The sequence below is a fragment of the Vigna angularis genome, chromosome 1 (assembly GCF_016808095.1).
Source record: "Vigna angularis cultivar LongXiaoDou No.4 chromosome 1, ASM1680809v1, whole genome shotgun sequence".
Taxonomy (NCBI): Eukaryota; Viridiplantae; Streptophyta; class Magnoliopsida; order Fabales; family Fabaceae; genus Vigna; species Vigna angularis.
Window position 1 is genome coordinate 16,589,175 of NC_068970.1, and position 19,066 is coordinate 16,608,240.

General features: G+C 33.1%; 1 protein-coding gene across 23 annotated transcripts; it reads left to right on the forward strand.

The window, feature by feature from the left end:
* Positions 1 to 846: 846 nt before the first annotated feature.
* Positions 847 to 16,119, forward strand: LOC108323705 (ras-related protein RABH1b). 23 transcript variants are annotated; one of them, XM_052875172.1, is made up of 19 exons: positions 847 to 1,185; positions 1,566 to 2,235; positions 2,463 to 2,504; positions 2,627 to 2,713; positions 2,806 to 2,889; positions 2,969 to 3,088; positions 3,174 to 3,282; positions 3,411 to 3,609; positions 4,091 to 4,199; positions 4,981 to 5,086; positions 7,170 to 7,423; positions 8,273 to 8,343; positions 9,550 to 9,638; positions 9,865 to 9,976; positions 11,575 to 11,665; positions 12,089 to 12,185; positions 13,990 to 14,082; positions 14,622 to 14,730; positions 15,769 to 16,119. In XM_052875172.1, exons 11-19 carry the CDS (start codon positions 7,307 to 7,309, stop codon positions 15,845 to 15,847), a joined length of 858 nt encoding a protein of 285 aa, XP_052731132.1. In that variant the 5' UTR covers positions 847 to 1,185; positions 1,566 to 2,235; positions 2,463 to 2,504; positions 2,627 to 2,713; positions 2,806 to 2,889; positions 2,969 to 3,088; positions 3,174 to 3,282; positions 3,411 to 3,609; positions 4,091 to 4,199; positions 4,981 to 5,086; positions 7,170 to 7,306; the 3' UTR covers positions 15,848 to 16,119. The 23 variants fall into 23 exon arrangements, 18 of the variants coding, with proteins under 18 accessions (XP_052731132.1, XP_052731142.1, XP_052731135.1 ...); XM_052875182.1 differs by having other exon boundaries at positions 2,627 to 2,645; XM_052875175.1 differs by having other exon boundaries at positions 2,632 to 2,713.
* The last annotated feature ends 2,947 nt before the right edge of the window (positions 16,120 to 19,066 follow it).

Below are 19,066 nucleotides of genomic sequence, written 5' to 3' on the forward strand. Positions count from 1 at the left end.
ACATGGATTAATCCCTTTACTTGAGTATGATTAGCCATTGGAGTTTCAGAATGACCCCAAGACTGAGCTCCTACTTTCATTCTAAACACTAAGAATCTCACCAAGAGATCCTATGCTGATGGAACTTGATTTACAACTTGGATCATACTTTCATCACTTTGTAATCATATACTTTCTGCCAAAATCAACATATACACAATCTCAACAATATACATCACTCACCACTTACAAATTATAAAAATAACATCTCCACAATTGAACCTAAGTTAATCAATACCAAGAATCAAACAATTCCAACTAATCCACAACAGCTCATAAAATGCATCAATTTATACATACCTACAAGTAATATAATTATTGATTAACACTCACGTTTCAATATAATAAACAACTATCCTTACTTTATTATATATATGATACGTACATTATATTATAAATATATATATATATATTTACATTATATTATTATATATATATATATTTTAGTTATATATATATATATATATATATATATATTTATTTATTTATATATTTATATATGGATTCTTATTTTGAATTTCAAATACACATTGACTGATTAAAAATTATAATTTATTAGAAATTAACACATGATAACTTTATGTATTTACAATCAACTTGTTTTATTTTATTTTTATCCTAGTAGAGATCTTTCTTTACTCTTGGTCACCGGAGACACTACAAAAATAATACATTTTAGGGGAGGTTATCTTTCGGCGGTTTTCAAACCCCCAAGTAATTTTCGGCGGTTTTTAATAAAACCGCAGCTATGTTTTTTATTTTTTTATTTTTTAAAACTTATTTTTTATTAGTATTTTCTCAGTCCTCTTTCTCCCTTTTCTTGAACCTTCCTTTACATCTCTCAGTTTCCAAACTCATTTTCGCCAACCCTACTTCTTTCCCGCGCCGTTTATCTACGTTTCTTGGATTTCAGTTCGCGTCTTGAAGCCTTCGCGTCTCGAACGTTGTTCTTCACGTTTTCTGCATTTCAAACAAGACGTGGAGTTCTCGCGCAAGGAGCATGGCAAAGGAGGAGATTTAGGTTCGGTTTTGGTAGAGAGGAAACGCAAGTTTCGGCGGCCAGGCGCGACCTCCATCCTTACCGTGCGTGGTGGGTACCACGGCGGTGACGTCTTCACGGCGCAGGGATGGGCTTCGCTAAATAGGGTTCGAATCATGTTCTTTTTTTTTCTGATTCTTGTGATTTGGGGGTTAGGGTTTCGAAGGGGATTTTGAAAATTCGTGTTTTCTATAATTTATGAAAACTGGTGAACTTATCATTCTTCAAACCTAAACTTGTGGAGTGGTAGATCTTGAAAGTAGGCACTCTATGAGTGGCAGGCTTTTTGGAGAGTTGGCTGATGATTTTGTTGAATGTTCTTCTACTTCTACTCGTGTTGCAGTTAAGAGGATGGATATTGGATCGATGCAGTATAGCTGTAGATTATTTTACTTACTAAAATGCTTTATGTTTTATTAAATTCTCATATATTAATTTTGTTGTCTGTTCAAGTTGGATTGACTTTAGTCTCTCTTGTTGGTTGTAGGGAGATACATGTTTCGACCATGGTGTTTGTATGCAAGAGCAACAATTGATCACTGGAACATTATGATGATCGAGCTTAATTAAGACAATAAAGATTTTTGACTTTAGTCTCTCTTGTTGGTTGTAGGGAGATACATGTTTCGACCATGGTGTTTGTATGCAAGAGCAACAATTGATCACTGGAACATTATGATGATCGAGCTTAATTAAGACAATAAAGATTTTTATCTCAACATGAAACTTTGCTCTGTTATCTTCACATGAAAGGCTTCAGAGGAATGAATGGATTTACTTTTAGAACATGTTTCAATTACAATATATAGGATTCGTACGTACTTCGTTTCTTTGGTAGCACCTTGAATAATATTAAAGTCAACAGTTCTAGACAGATTTGTATTAATGTAAAGTTTCAAACTTACCCCTACTTATGATCTTGGTGTCAAAAGTTGCATCCATAAAGCTATCTTCCCTTCTCTTTTACTTAAATATTTTTAATTCATTTTTTTAATCTCTTATTGATTAGCTCCTTCATCTTCTACCCAGAATAATTATATTATTTTTGTATGCAAGGGCTTTACAGGGAAACTAAAATGAAGTTGGTGCAAAGTGTGCAAACGGTGGGTGGTAGGAAGGTTTGGGAAGCAGTGGTTGGATATCCAGGGAAACTTTAGGTTCTATTATGTTGGCATTCTTTATTTTCTTCGCAATTATTTTTCTGGCTAAACATTTTGGAGTGGGAGTTCTTGAAAACATTTTTCTACTTTTATATTGGGAATATATTACTGAAACTTGAAAATTTTATTGAATTCATTAATTTCATACTTATATCAAGTTCTTAAAGGGGTTATGATAAACAAAGATGTGGTTATGATAAACACTTTTCTGCTTTGTTTTTCAGGTAACAATTTGCTTTCAGGACGCAAAAGATCATTGTAGGCAGGTGTCATTTCTTTCCTTGTTTGAGAATATGATTAAGTCATGTGTTATAACTTATAATCATCTTAGTTATGGTTGAACTGTGATAATGTACTTTGAAAACTGATTGATGTTATATTGTATTAGGCTAGGCTCCTAACTACAGGTGAACTGTAGTAAACTAAAGCTATCGCAGCATATAAAACTGATGAAGTGTCTGCTCTCAGATATTCAGTAATCTAGAATATAAAAATAATATTTTTCTTTTCAATTCTGAAACCATTTTTATCTATTAAGAGTAATCATTTTATTTTTTATGGTTGTAGCTTTCTTTGAAGTCTGAACCTGAACGTAACCATAACCCAACTAAAAGAAAGACAACTCCAAATGCATTTCATCTCCACACAGAGGTTCATTACTTCCCCATAGTTTGAAACTGTAGTGTTTTTGATCTAGTTATTCTTATACCAACATTCTTAATCATTACAGGAAAGAGGTGCTGAGAAAGAGAAGAAATTGATCATGGAACTTCTGCACAAAGAGTTGGAGGAGGAAATAGCAAGGATTCCCAAGGCTAATCCATACCCTTACACCACCGATTATCTTGTGGTACATAATTTTGTGGATCAACCTTTTTTGTCTTCGTTTGCTAGTTGAAAAATTTGATGAAGTGTACTCTGAATATCATTTGCAGATCCCACCAAAACCATGATAGTTAGAAATTTGATTAACTGGTTGAATACCCAAATTTATATAAAGATCCAAATTAATTGGTTGAGCACGATACCACGCCTTAGGTATCTGTAAGTTATTTCATTTGCATTCAACTCAGTTTATGCATTGATTGTTAGGATTCTAAAATGCTTTCACGGTAATAGCTCATGGGAAATGCTTTTTTTCTTTGATTTCAATTTCAATTTTTTTCTTGCAGTTTCCATCAACCTTGTTTTCCTTCATTCTCCTGTTGCTTTTTAGTGCTGGTTTGGTATCATTCTGAGAGCAGGAAGCACTTCAACCCCAAGTTTGAAAAATGTTTATTATTGGTTTTTTCTTCTTGTTATATTAATATATGTTTTGGTTTTGAAGGTGCTTTGTTCATGTTGCATCTTAGTCTCCCCTGTCCTATTAAGGTTTACTGTTAAATTCTGTTGTTTCCTTGTTAAAGTTAAAAACATAAAAGAAAGATGAATTTTATGCGTGAAAATTTTCCTATAATATTGGAAAGATGTGCAAAAATAGTTATACATAGCCTATTGAAAGAAAAATCATAAAATATAAAATATTTATATAATAAATTATGTTAAATACTAACATTAATCATTTGCAGATTTTTTGTTCCATGAAAACAGAATTATATTTTCTAACTTAGGTTTCTCAAATATGGTACACATTCAATAATTTGTATTATTTAGCATAGTTCTACCTTTTCAAGTGATTTAGCTTTAACGTAGTAGGTTGAAAAAATCATTGATTTATTCATGATGAATTATCCTTTTTCATTATTTGATTAGGTAATTTAGAGTTGATAGGTTTCATTTTGATTGGATGAATAAAAGCATGACAATTAGTAATACTATAGCAGAAACTCTGTTCAAATTTCATTGATTGCAGGGACAACATATTTGGTAGTATTAACGTGTGGTAATGGGCTACCAAGAGTTTCACTTCCCAAAATGGCAAGTCTATGATTTATTGCTAATGAATGCCACTTGGTAAAATGGTAGGTGGTGGTTTAAGTTGCTATAAAATGCAAGGATGAAATGATGTTGAATATATTTGATGATTAAGGAAGCAAGTTCATTTTTAAAAATTATTGATTAATTATTATTTTATATTGTAGGTATATGATAGATGAACCATATCAAATGACGATGAAAATGATGAACAAGAATAATGATGAAAATGAAGAACAAGAATGATGATGAAAATGAAGAACAAGCATGATAATTATTATTCAGAATATTTTTTGATTTGTTATGTAAAAGATGTTTATTTTTAATTTTTAGGATTGAACATATATTATTTCTTAAGTTGAAAAATTAATTGTTTTTAAAATTTTAGAGTTTATTTTATATTATAATAATTACTTTTGGTTTTTATATTATTCTGGTTTAATATTAAATATATTTTATATTAATCACATTAATCAAATAATTTGAATAATAAAAAATTAAATTATTTTCATTACTGGCGGTTTTAAAACCCCAACTACATAAATCAGAAAATACTTGCGGTTTTTTACTAGCTCACGCAAGTTCCGGCGGTTTTTCTGAACCTCACAAGTACCGGCGGTTTCTGTGAAAACCCCCGCTAATAGCGGCGGTTTCTGAAAACCCCCGCTAATAGCGGCGGTTTCTGAAAACCCCCGCAAAAACTATCTGAAATTTTTGTGACGGTGATTTTCCCTGTGGTTTTGTCAACCGCAGGAAATGTATTTACCAGGGGTTAAAACCGCCGGTAATACTGAGAAAAACCCCTGATAAAATTCCTTTTTTTTGTAGTGAGAGGACCCAGATGTCTAATCACCTTCGATGCCAACACATATGACTAGTCACAACTGACTGGACGAGACCAGGGCTGCTCTATGATTAGGATATGCCAACTCAGGTTTTTAAGGTTCCTTTATCCTACCAACAAAGAAAGGCTCTCAATAATTAACAATTAATTTATTTAAATTATCTACCTGTTCTCTTATGCTCTAAATCTGAAATGCCTAATTTTAATATTTTCACTTCCTCTCATAGCAATCTCAAACCGTTCCTGTACGTCTATTTAATACCCATATACATGCTATTACAGAACCCTTACTCCCGACCTTCCAACAAGATCAATTTCAGCCAACAAACTCATTCAAAACAAATTAAATTCATCACATCACAACATGCACAATTTCACAGTTTCAATTATAACACCCAATACAATAAAAGTCATAAAACAGTTTCAAGAGCACACCAGTTCAACATTCATATGCATATATTTTTATAAAATAAATTCATACAAAAATAATTAGCTCCCCTTACATCAAACAGTTCCAATTATAGCAATCAGTTCATCAAACATTCCACAAGCCATCAATCACAGTTTTATAATTTCAACACATAACACCCAATATTTCTTAATCGTAACAGAAAATTCCAAACAACATGCCAATCAAATTATCATACATACAGAGCATATAATATTAAATCAAATAAACATAACCAGCTCCCCTACCTTGGAGTTGAGCAGTATAGCCACCTAGAGTGCCCTAACAGTGTCTTTACAGAGAAAACCCAAACAGTGCCCTACAACCACCTAAATGGTGATGGAAATAGCTCTTAGAGATAGAATAGGCAGGAAATCGAAAGGAAATACTACCCAGCTGCATGCAACCAGTAAAGTTGCATGCCCTAGGTTCAAGAAAAGGGGAAAAATTGACTTACCCGTCTAAATCGAAAACTAATCGGATGGATAGAAAGCCCTCAATTCCGTGAGTGAAAGAACACCACCTAATCGAAATTTTAACGGTTCAAATGAGTGTAAGGGTAGAGAGAAGACAGAGAAGGAAGGAGGAAAACTGAGTTTAAAGAAAGAAAGAGAAAAGAACTGGAAAATGGCTTAGAGTTGAAAAAATGAAGAATCCTCTTCTAAGTCAGGGTGCCTTTGGTCCTGGCTGCAGGTCCAATAGCCTTATCTTCATGCTCTTACAGGCTCTCAAATGAACATTAAAAAGGCTTTTGGCACTTTGGATTGGAAATCAGATGATAAATCTTATTACAGTCTTCAGTGGGTTTGGATTTAATACCAGATTTTGCAGTTGAATACAAACTATTCTAAATTCTGTTAGGCTTTCTCTGTGTGTTAACAGTAGATCTGTTTGTTTCTTGCGTTGTTATAAGGGTGTTCGTCAGGTGATCATCTTTCTCCCTTATGTTCTGCATTACTGAAAAAGGTCTAGGTAAAGGTCTTTTTGATGTAGTCTTCCTCTAGTGCCAAACAAAGCAGGATAAGTTATTACTTTTATCTCTTTTAATTCCTAAGCATTTAAAAGAAAAATTACGAATGATATGTACGAGAAGTAAACGAGATTAAAATAATATTTACAAGAATAAAATTAGATAATTTTTAAGTATGGTATAAAAGATAAAATATGTATGAAAACTAAGTGAATAATATTACTTTTAATGACATTTTACGAAACAAAAACTTGATTCTAGCTTTACTTTTTAACCCGTAAATCAAACTTGTTTAATCAACAAAATTAAATACATTTGTTTAGTTTAAGTGACGTCATTTTAATTTTAAAAAGTATTTGATCCTAGGCTGTCATGGGTAATTGCTTTGTATTCCTTCTTTAAATCACAGTCTTGCCGACATGCACTGTACCGGTTCAGGCTTCCAGCACCAATTGATAAAAACAATTCCTCTTCATCAATTTTTTTTAAAGTACAATTAATAACCTAGATTGTTTTTATTTTTTGTAAATGTAAATAAATCTAAAGTAGTATTTATTTTTTAAAAATTTATCTAAACAGAGCCATAAACACCGTAATTCATATTCTCAAGTTTATGCAATATTGTTGCCTCACCAGCTAAGATCGAATCTTAACAAATACTCGAGGAAATAATAATAATAACTAGAGAGAGTAAGTAACACCAGCACACACCCATCGTAATTAACTTAATTTCCTCTGTATTCTTTCTCTCGCAGTGCTTTTCTTTCTTTGTGAGATTGCTGAAGAGAGAAAAGCAAAATCGAATTATCGAAAGAATTGAATTGGATTCGTTTACAGAGTGAAGCGTTCCACAAATCTGAAGTGCACATTGCATTGTGGTTGATTTGTGAGAATGGCGCCAGTATCGGCTCTCGCAAAGTACAAGCTAGTGTTCTTGGGCGATCAGTCCGTTGGGAAAACCAGCATAATCACTCGCTTCATGTACGACAAATTCGACAACACGTATCAGGTTTTCTTCTCAGATCCGATCGTACTTTCATTATTTACAGCCCAGTCTTTCTCCATTCTTTATAAAATCATGAGATCACGGTTTTACAGTGGGATGGGCATGTGATCATTACAGTTGGAAGAGGATTGGTGATATTTATCGAATTTAGCTTCGTCGTTTGTTTTTAAGAAAATCTTAGTTCAACTACTATCAGAACCGTTAGATTAGTTAGGATTACTGCTTAGAAGCAGTAATCAGTTAGTTAGGTTAGTTGTTAGTAAGGGTTTTTCCCTTCTTTTCCTTATTCCCCTTCTCTGTTTGCGGAAACCGTATATATGCTAGGTTCCCCTTTTCTCTCATGTTTGAAAGCTTTATACAGATTCAATAAGAGTTTCGAGTTTCCTTTACTTGTTTCTAGCTTTCCAGGTGCCTAATGTAATTGTAATTTTTATTTGTTTATGATGAATGATGCGACTCCATGGGAGGAAATAGCATAGGAGGAGAGAAACAGAAAACAGTTTCTAGTGTAGCACATGTCTCAAAAACTTGAGCTATGTGGAGGTAGACATGTGGAGGTCAAATAGTTTAGTTTATTAGTAAATTACTTGTAAATAGAAAAACTAGGCACTGAAAGGAATCTATCCCTTAACTGGTTGCGGTTCATTGCGTCTATTCTCTCAACCTCTGTAGCACCAGTAATGCTGCTTCCACATTATGAGCAGATATAATTGTAGATATTCACTGAGTTCTTTACATTTTTCTTGAATTATGTCTTATACTATTCTTGGTTTTAGTTCATTCCCATTTTTCCAAATTGAGTTGTTTACAATTTTATAGTTCTTAAAACTTATTTTTCCTTTTGTAAAACAGGCTACAATCGGTATTGACTTCCTGTCAAAAACTATGTATCTTGAAGATCGAACTGTTAGACTGCAGTTGTGGTAAGATGTTACTTGATCATTTTTGAAAACTCTACTCTGAAGTGTAAGGAATATTTGCGATAAAAAAAGGTTATGGGAAGGGAAGAAAATGTTGTTTCGTCTAGATTTAAGACGGAAGGGCAGAAGGGGAATGTGAATACTATTATTTTAACAATCTAATTTTCGCGTTCCTTCTTCAGTATAAAGTCATACTGGAATAAGAAATTTTGGTATCCTGAGTGAGTAAAGATAACTTCCCTGCAAATAAGGGGCAAACAATGTCTCGTGCAAATTACTGAACTGCGCACACATTATAATTTGATGTTTATCTTGTTTCTTTTGTATGTTATATTATATTATATTATATTATATTTTATTTTATTTTATTTCGAAGAATTATTTGCTATATGAGAATGTGCATTAGTGAAGATGTGATATTTTATGATTATTAACATTTTGCTTTCTTCCCTGAAAAATTTGGAGCAAATTAAGTTGACACTTCTTCTGATTAGCCAATATTACCCTTGTAACCCTACATTTTTGAGATCGCAAAAAACCTTCTTAATTCTATAATGCCATGGCATCTCACCCTTGCTTCGTTAGGGAACTGTTCCCATTAATATATGAATAATTTTAGACATGAAAATGCATTAAACAGATATTTTAGGTATGAAAATGCATTAAACGGACATGTACAACTCGTGTGATAACTTTACATTAACAGACACGGCCGTGAAAGGAATAGAGAATAGTTAGTGTGTAGCATTATAAAGTCAAAACAAGAAAGGTGTGAGTGTAAAACGGGGAAAGGTCTCGGAGTAACTTGGCAAAACATTTATCCATTTAACTTTTAAACGTTTTTGTCTTAATCTCATAAAATTTAGCTCACTACAATGTCTATTTGCAATGGTTTCCAAATATTGTTAGCCCTTCTTGTGTATTCCTTTGTAATTTATAGTATGAAAAGAGTTTATGGTTTTGAACTGGATTTTTAAGCTGAACATGATGCTATAAACCATATTATAATCAGCAGTCTTTAATTTCTTCTGCTTTTGTATATTTGGCTTTATTTCGAATATTGATGTACAGTGGGTAAAAATGGATTGAATTCAATTTGGTTGGTAGTTTTTTAGTTTCCATGCAAAAGCATGACACTGTTGTACTTTAATTCAATGATTTCAAGATTTTTTCTTCTCCAAACCTCACCTTTCTTTTCATGGGTCGCAGGGATACAGCTGGACAGGAAAGATTTAGAAGTCTTATTCCAAGCTACATTAGGGATTCATCTGTTGCTGTTATTGTTTATGACGTTGCAAGTAAGCCACATAGATGTGCTTTCTTTCACCTATTTCTTTCGCAGTTTATAGTTTCTTGGACATTTCACCACAACAATTACTGATAGATAATTATAGTTGTTTTTTTCATTCAAATAACTTGTGCATAGGTTTTGTTCATTGCTCCTAAACATAATGATGGTTTGTTCATTGCTCCTAAACATAGTGATGTGATGCTTTCTTATTATTTGCTGTTCTCATCATATAGGCCGCCAGACTTTCCTAAACACACCAAAGTGGATAGAAGAGGTGCGTAGTGAAAGAGGCAGTGATGTTATTGTTGTTCTTGTTGGGAACAAAACTGATCTTGTGGACAAAAGGTAATTGCTAATCAGTGGTAGACTGACTTCATCAAATTCTTTATATGCCCCTGTTGCATGACATGGCTCTTTTGTCCGCAATCTTGTAATGACCTATTTCATGTTCATGTTTTGCTAATTACTAATTCAACTTTAACGGAAAGTTTGGGCTAGTTTATTTAAGATATTGTTTGACCAAGGAAAGTACACCAGTACAAATAATCATTTCATTCTTTAGTCACGGGCATGACTGTGGGATGAGACTCAGAGAACAATACCTTGAGCAATAGATGGAAGTTAATAAAAATTGGTCAACCATATAAAAGAGGATTAGTGTTTCATGGTTAAATGAGTTATGAATAGTCTATATTAACTACATACCTGGAACAGTTACGGTGCCACTGTTCCCAGCCTTGAATAGTTCCTTGAGAATGAATGACTCACAACAAGTCCACTATGATGAAATGAATAACAGATCAAGCTTTAGATTAGACAGATACATCACAAACTTCCTTTGCAATGTGTAAAAGATCTAGAGAAAACTAAGAATCTAGTTAGCTGACGAGTTCCTCCATTGTCTTCAATGACATTTTTGGGGCTTTATTCGTTCTCTTCTTTTCTTCAATGTATTTATGATCTGGATATGTGAACATCAGAGAGAGAGAGAGAGATATCTGGGCAAAGTGGGAGGAGGGATGTTATCCTATTTTGGCTGTCCTTGCACTGTCTGCTATATTTGCAGCAAAAACCTGTTAAAAGCGTGTCTTTTTCTTGCTAATGACTGAATATTCTTTCCTGACCTAGTGAATTTGGAACAAACCGTGCAATTGGGAAATAATATTTTTGGTGATGAAATATCTCGTTTTGTTTAGAAGTTCTGTCTTGAAGCTGCAAAAGAAAAAGTGATTACGGGCTTCCTAAAATAAGCTAACTGAAACACGCATAAAAATGTTGCGTAGCTTTTGTTAATAAATATTATAAGAGAAGAGTTGCGATTTATACCTGTGAGTAAGACCCAATTGTTTTAGTAGTTATTAGTTATTTTAGCAGTTATTAGTAAGCGTAACTGCCTCTGAGCAATTGTTAGGTCTCTTATAAGTAAATATTATAAGATGAGAATAGGGGTTTAGGCTTTTTAGTAGGACTGAATTAGTTTAGCACTTAAAGTACTAAAATGCTAAAAAGCCTAGATCTCGATTCTCTTCTTATAATATTTATTTATAAGAGGCCTAACACACTGTTATCCGTTAAAAATTAGCAGAACCCATACCCTTTGATAATCTAAGAAAGTGAGAACTTCATTTACTATTTTAGGCTTTAGCATGAATGGTTTAATCCGTGAGATGCTTCTTCAATGCTCTGCATGCAGGTTTGAATGTCTTATGAACTGTTTTGCATTTCCATTCAGTAGCTTATTTCCACCATGACATTGCTATGGTACAGTGACTAATAATTTTTTACAAATATTTAGAAATCCCTTATACGCAAGTAGCTGCCAATGAAATGCTTGACAACTCACCTTGCATCCTAATAATACAGGAACAAATTTGTTGCCAGAATAATGTACTTTTTGCATTGTCTTTTCGTTACAACTAATATTCTATAATATGAAACTACAGGCAAGTGTCTACGGAGGAGGGGGAAGGAAAGTCCCGAGAGCTGAACGTTATGTTTATTGAAGCTAGTGCAAAAGCTGGTTTCAATATAAAGGTAAACATCTCCCTTCTTTGCCATAAATATTTAACAAGTATCAGCTTGCAATTATCCAGAAAAAAAAGTTATGTTCACCACTCGGTAGTGAGAAGCGTGCATTTTATTTTTATTTTTTAACAATTTTTGTGTGTGTAGAGCCAATGTTGCTTTGGATGAGATGTTTTAAATGGTTCAAATGGGGGATAATTGATAAAAATCCCTCTAGAGAATGGTTTTAGGCGTCATTTCCGATTGAGATATGTTCTTCGGAATGAATACAACAGTTGGTTTTTTTCTATAAAACAACATAAAATTTTCCTAATGTTTACTCCTTGTATGTTGGAATTTAGATATACTTGCCGGCATTTACGATATAGATATTGCTTTATATGCTTGGTCCATACATTTTATCGTGCTGCTTTATCAAACCTACATTTTTAGGCCCTCTTTCGAAAAATTGCTGCTGCATTACCCGGAATGGAGACACTGTCTACCACAAAACAGGAAGATATGGTCGACGTGAACCTGAGATCTTCTGGTAACCATGATTCCCAATCTGAGTCGGGTGGATGTGCTTGCTAAATGTGCCTTTTCCTAAAATTTTGTATCTTTCTGCTTCAGTATATATATTTTGAAATGTGTTTGTCTCAGTTCTGTAAAGATTCATCAGTCCTTACGACTTAAACAACTTTATGTGAGAAAAATTACTAAAATCAAGTGAAAGAACCAATATTACACATATCATTGGTTAGTTGGTTATTCATTATTGTTTTGTTTGACTAAAAGACAGAAGTTGTCATTGTCGCATTTTCCTTCTACTGTTCTTTATCATAATTCTGAAAGCTAGCAAGGAATGTATTCAAAGGTAGAAGAATGTATTACCCCACAGTACTTCAAAAGAATAATAAGTAACTTGCTGATATAGGTTTAACATCTTTATCTCAAAGCTCATATTCAGAGTTATAAATTTAACATGTAAATTTTATAAAACTTTTTCAACGTAACTTGCTGATATAATATATCATGTAGGACTCTTGAATTTTAAATAAAATATTAAGTCGTAAGAATAGAAAATAAGCTTTTATGGTAAAATTAATTATTTTTTAATAAATTATAAAAATAATTATATTAAATTAGATTTTCTAATATTCTTTTATGAGATTAAAAATTATAATGAGATCTTAAAAATGATGAAATATAACGAGAATAAAAGAGTAAAATAAAAACTTATGACATGAGCTTTAGCATGAAGATAGTTTAAGATGATATTCAGTCTTCTATTACACAACAGGAAGAAATTGATGGAAATATTTGATGAGCAAAGCATGACTGTGAGCATATTATATTAAGATTGAAAATATTATTTTCCTAAGAGTTTCAAGATATAAAATTGAATAGACTTTCTCCATTTTATTTTAAAACCTCAAATCGTTGAATGGAGATGGATAATATTTTCATGAACATTGAAAATCGAAAGGGTAAAGGTTATATAAAGTTAACGGGCAACACAGACAAAAATGGATGAGGAAAGTAGAATGTAAAGTTAATTCCTCAAGGAAATGGGTGTTAGGGGGAAACAGGAGCAAGTGCTGTTTGCGGCACTGGAGTCATGGAAGGAGGTGCAGGAGTTGACCCAGCTTTTGGTCCAACTGGTCGTTTCTGGCCTCTCCCAACACTCTCTCTTTGCCACCTTAGCCATCAAGAAACTGTGTTCCCATTCCCTCACTCTCCCACGCGCCACTTCCTTTTTCGACCATCTCCACAATGCCGATGCGTTTCACTGCAACACCATCATCCGCGCCTACACTCGTAAGCCCGATTTCCCTGCTGCTCTTTGCTTCTACTACCACAGAATGCTCGCCCGTTCCGTCCTTCCCAACCAGTGCACTTTCCCCCTCTTGATCAAACTTTGTACCGACATAGGGTCGCTCCGAGAAGGGTTAAAGGGTCATACCTAGATTATTAAACTTTTTTGTCTTAATCTCATAACTTTTAGTCTCACTGCAATGTCTATTTGCAATGGTTTCCAAATGTTGTTAGCTCTTCTTGTGTATTCCTTTGTAATTTATAGTATGAAAGCAGCTTTTGGTTTTGAAGTGGATTGATTTAAGATGAACATGATGCTATAAGCCATATTATAATCAGCAGTCTTTAATTTCTTCTGCTTTTGTATATTTGGCTTTATTTTAAATATTGATGTACAGTGGCTAAAAATGGATTGTATTCAATTTGGTTGGTAGTTTTTTAGTTTTCATACAGAAACATGACACTGTTGTACTTTAATTGAATGATTTCAAGATTTTGTCCTCTCAAAATCTCACATTTCTTTTCATGTGTCGCAGGGATGCAGCTGGACAGTAAAGATTTAGTTAGAAGTCTTATTCCAAGCTACATTAGGGATTCATCTGTTGCTGTTATTGTTTATGACGTTGCAAGTAAGCCACATAGATGTGCTTTATTTCACCTATTTCCTTCGCAGTTTATAGTTTCTTGGAATTTCACCACAACAATTACCAATAAGTAATTATATTTGTTTTCTTCGATGCCGGTTAATTAAAACATAGATTTTGTAGAGCTGAGTTGGCATTCATTATTTATTTCTTACTGGGGAAGAAGAGTTATATCTGAGAGGAACATGTACTTGGAATATTAAAAGAGAACAAAAAAGTTTCACCTCATTTAAGTTATTCCATTTTCTTTCTTTAGAATGTGACTGAAATATTTATTTTTCACATAAGGTGGGTCTAAAGGTTCCTGTGGCAACTAGGTGATACATTATCAGGAACCAGAGCTTCTTAATAGTAGCTTCCTCTTGCAGCTGCTACTTATTATTCTTAGACAACATGATCTGAACGATTCAAATAACTTGTGCATAGGTTTTGTTCATTGCTCCTAAACAAAATAATGGTTTGTTCATTGCTCCTAAACATAGTGATGGGATGCTTTCTTATTATTTGCTGTTCTCATCATATAGGCCGCCAGACTTTCCTAAACACACCAAAGTGGATAGAAGAGGTGTGCAGTGAAAGAGGCAGTGATGTTATTGTTGTTCTTGTTGGGAACAAAACTCTTGTGGACAAATGGTAATTGCTAATCAATGGTAGACTGACTTCATAAAATACTTTATATGGCCCTGTTGCATGACATGGCTCTTTTATCCGCAATCTTCTAATGACCTATTTCATGTTCATTTTTGGCTAATTACTAATTCAACACTAACGGAAAGTTTGGGCTAGTTTAGTAAAGAAGATATTGTTTGACCAAGGAAAGTACACCTGCTCAAATAATGATTTCATTCTTTACAGTCACTGGCTAGACTGTGGGATGAGACTCAGATCAATGCTTTGAGCTATAGATGGAAGTTAATAAAAATTGGTCAATCATATAAAAGAGGATTAGTGTTTCATGGTTAAATGAGTTATGAATTATCTAAGATATTAACTACATAACTGGAACAGTTAAGGTGCCACTGTTCTCAGCCTTGAGTAGTTCCTTGAGAATGAATGACTCACAACAAGTAAGTCCACTAAGATGAAATGAATAACAGCTCAAGCTTTAGATTAGACAGATACATCACAAACTTCCTTTGCAATGTATAAAAGACCTAGAGAAAACTAAGAATCTATTCGCTCTCTTCTTTTCTTCAATGTGTTTATGATCAGGATATGTGAACATCATAGAGAGAGATATCTGGGCAGAGTGGGAGGAGGGATGTTATCCTATTTTGGCTGTCCTTGCACTGTGCTGTTATATTTGCAGAAAAAACCTGTTAAAAGCGTGTCTTCTTCTTGCTAATGACTGAATAGTTTCCTGACCTAGTGAATTTGGAACAAACCGTGCAATTGGGAATTATTATTTCTGGTGATATTAAATAATCTCGTTTTGTTTAGAAGTTCTGTCATGAAGCTGCAAAAGAAAAAGTATTACGGGACTCCCTAAAATAAGCTAATTGAAAATTGTTTTAATTGTGATTTTTTCTTACTTCATTAGATATCATGAACTTTTTCTTGTTCTTCACTTCTAAATCCTAATCATTTCCTTAAAGTTTTTGCATTTGAAAATTTTGTTTTAAATCGTGGTTTGTCCTGTGTCTAACTTGCTATATATTATGTTATGTGCAGGCCCTTTTTCAGAAAAATTGCTGTAACATTACCAGGAATGAAAACATTGTCCCGTGCGACATGGTTGATGTATACTTAAAGTCTACAACTGGCAACGCTCAATCTCAACCTAGTCTAGTGGATGTGCATGTTAATTGTAGTTTTTCATGTGTTGGCCACCTTTTGTTGTGTTTTTGGTTTTATGTAGGATTTTTCTGTAGTTTTCTACAACATTATCTAAAATTAGATGAAAGAATATATACAAGCAGCGTAGGGTAGGGGTTGAATATAAGTTCAGTAGAAAAGAATTATTGTTGTTAATTGGGTATGTTTGCCATAATGCATAAAAGTATTTAAGCTCCCCAACCCAAACATGGTCACTTCTTCCCAAACAATAACAGAATTGATCTAAGTAACAACATCACATGAAACAAAGCAGGTTTACTTGTTAAAATAAATAAAAAACAACCATCGAAACAAGAAAAAGTATAGGAAGCAAAGGCAAAATAAACGAAGAGTAGCGAACAAAATTCTGTAAGAGTCTGACTAATAGAGAACAACAAAGTTTCATACACCAAATATGGTCACTTCCTCTCAAATGACAATGGATCTAAGTAACCACATCAAAGTTGAAACAAATCAGGTTAATTTGTTAAAATCAAAATAAAACTTACTTTCAAAACAGAAAAATAGTAGGGGGCAAAGGCAAAATTCATGGAGAACAGCAAACAAAATTATGTACAAGGTCTACTTAATAGAGAACAATGAAGTTTCGAATTCATATACCAATCATGCTCACTGCTTCTAAACAACTGCATAATTATACTAAGTAACCACATCACAGTCAAAACAAGTCAAGTTAATTTGTTAAAATCAAAATAAAACTGACTTTCGAAGGACAAATATAAATGGAGAACAAAGACATAATAAGTGAGGAGCATCAAACAAAATTCAGGGTTTGTCTAACGAAAAAAAACAAAGTTTGATGTACCAACCATGGTCACTTCCTTCCACAGAATGTATTTGACTAACCACATCATAACTGAAACAATCCAGATTAACTTTTTAAAATCAAAACAAAATTGACTTTCGAAAGACAAATATAAATGGAAAACAAAGACAAAATAAGTGAGAAGTAACGAACAAAATTTTGTACCAAATCTGTCTAAAGGTAAAAAAACAAAGTTTGATGAACCAACCATGATCACCTCCTCCCATACAACAACATAATTGATATTATTAACCACATCACAAATAAAACAACTCAGATTAACGTGTTAAAATTAAAATAAAACTGACTTATGAAATAGGAAAAATAATGGAGAGTAAAGGCAAAATAAGTGAAGAACAGTGAACAAAATTCTATACAAAGTCTACCTAATGAAAAAAAAAAACAAAGTTTCATGTACCAACCATGGTCACTTGCTACCAAAGAGCTGCACAATTGAACTAACAATTACACTAAATAACCACATCACAACTAGAACAAGTCAGATTAATTGCTTAAAATGAAAATAAAACTGACTTTTGAAAGACAAATATAAATGGGAAACAAAGGTAAAATAAGTGGGGAGCAGCAAACAACAAGATCTACATAATAAAAAATACAAAGTTTGATGCACCAATTACGGTCACTTCCTCCCAGACAACAACGTAATTGATCTAAGTAATCGCATCACAACTTAACCACGTCACAATTATTGGTTCAAATCAAAATGCAACTAACTTGTGAAACATTCAAATAAGTGGGTAGCAAAAGACAAACAAAGTGGAAATCACCCCACAAAATCATGTATAGAGTTTGCACAATAGAAAACAACAGAAATCTTGACAGGATTTACAGAATGGAAAACAACAAAAATCTGTATGTTGACATAACAAATTACAATGGATGTGCTGCCACAATTTATATAATAACTAACCGTTGTTGATGTTCTTATATTAAACTTTACAACAATTTGTACAAATAAAAATTAACTAAGTCATGTTCTTGTATTCAACTTTATACAAATGACAACTTTTACTACAAATTTCAGTGCCTTTTACTGTCATATTTGACAAATGGAGTTTTTATGACTTTTGAACCGTATTGGTGATCTAGCCATCATCTGGTTATACATATTGCTTTGCTATATATCAATATCAACTTCAAACTACGTGTTTTTGTGCTCATGTTTAATAGAAAAATACTATCATAACCTTCATACGCATATACATATTATTTTGCTCTCTTTCAACCTAGTGTTGAATTGTGTCATATCTTCTTGTCTAACCTTCAACCTACGTCTTCGTCCAGTCTTCATAGATATCATGTGTGTCATATATCATGTAAAGAGATTTGGATACCATGGTTTGCTATATAAAAGGTTACGGAACTTGTGTATAATCACTAAATCATTATGCTACTTTCGTGGTTCCAACAGAAAAGGCATCACAGCACATAGTATTTAAAATAATGTGAAGCTCATGAGTTTACAATCAAATGAAGCAATTAGCAGCCGTAGTTAGTGAGTCAAGGCCTATTTCGATACAGGTTGGTAATGTTTTTAGTAGTTCCTCTACTGGAAATATAAAGCTTTTTCCGATAGAAGAGATCTCAAAAGTTCTTCTAGATTTGTATTCAGAGATATTCTTAATAAATAGGCTGTTTTTTTATTCTTTGAATAATTTCTCGGCATGTTCAAGCTAGTATTTATCGAAAAGTAGTCTAAAATCTAAAAGGCAAAGGGGAACATACAAAAATTTAAAGTGCACAAGCTGAATCAATTGTAGGATTTAAATCAAATCTAGATCATTTATTTGAATTCTTCCTTCTTTTAAATAAAATAACAGTAATAATAATATAATAATCGTTTAGCACAACAGTTTACTGGACAAACTAAACTGCAAGGAAAGGCAAATCAAATTCAAAAGCAAAGATAAATCTGAATTGTACAAGTTAAGAGCCTAGGATTAGTTTTACTAATATACATAAAAAACAACAAATCAAATGATAGTAAGGGTTTAGAAGTGGTTTTAGCCTTAACGAAATTAGGAGTTTCTTATGCAGTTTTGGATTGAATATGAGGGTTTAGGGACAAATATGGTAGGTGTTATCGAATTTATCGTACATGAAGCGAGTGATGATGCTAGTTTTGTCCACCGATTGGTCACCCGACAACACCAACTTGTACTTAGCTAGAGTTGAAACAGACGCCATTTCAAAATCGAAAACGAAAATAAACAGAGAAATCGGAAGAAGTCGAGAAAAACTCCGTGATTCGTAGGGGTTGATCTTGGACTCTAAGGAAAAGGAACAAACAATAAGACGCGGAGAAAG

Excerpts from the sequence above, each read along its gene's own strand:
- LOC108323705 (XM_052875172.1), top strand. The coding sequence starts at position 7,307 with ATGGCGCCAGTATCGGCTCTCGCAAAGTACAAGCTAGTGTTCTTGGGC. Across the intron at positions 11,666-12,088 it reads AAGCTGGTTTCAATATAAAG|GCCCTCTTTCGAAAAATTGC; the intron begins GTAAACATCTCC and ends CTACATTTTTAG. Across the intron at positions 14,083-14,621 it reads TATTGTTTATGACGTTGCAA|GCCGCCAGACTTTCCTAAAC; the intron begins GTAAGCCACATA and ends CTCATCATATAG.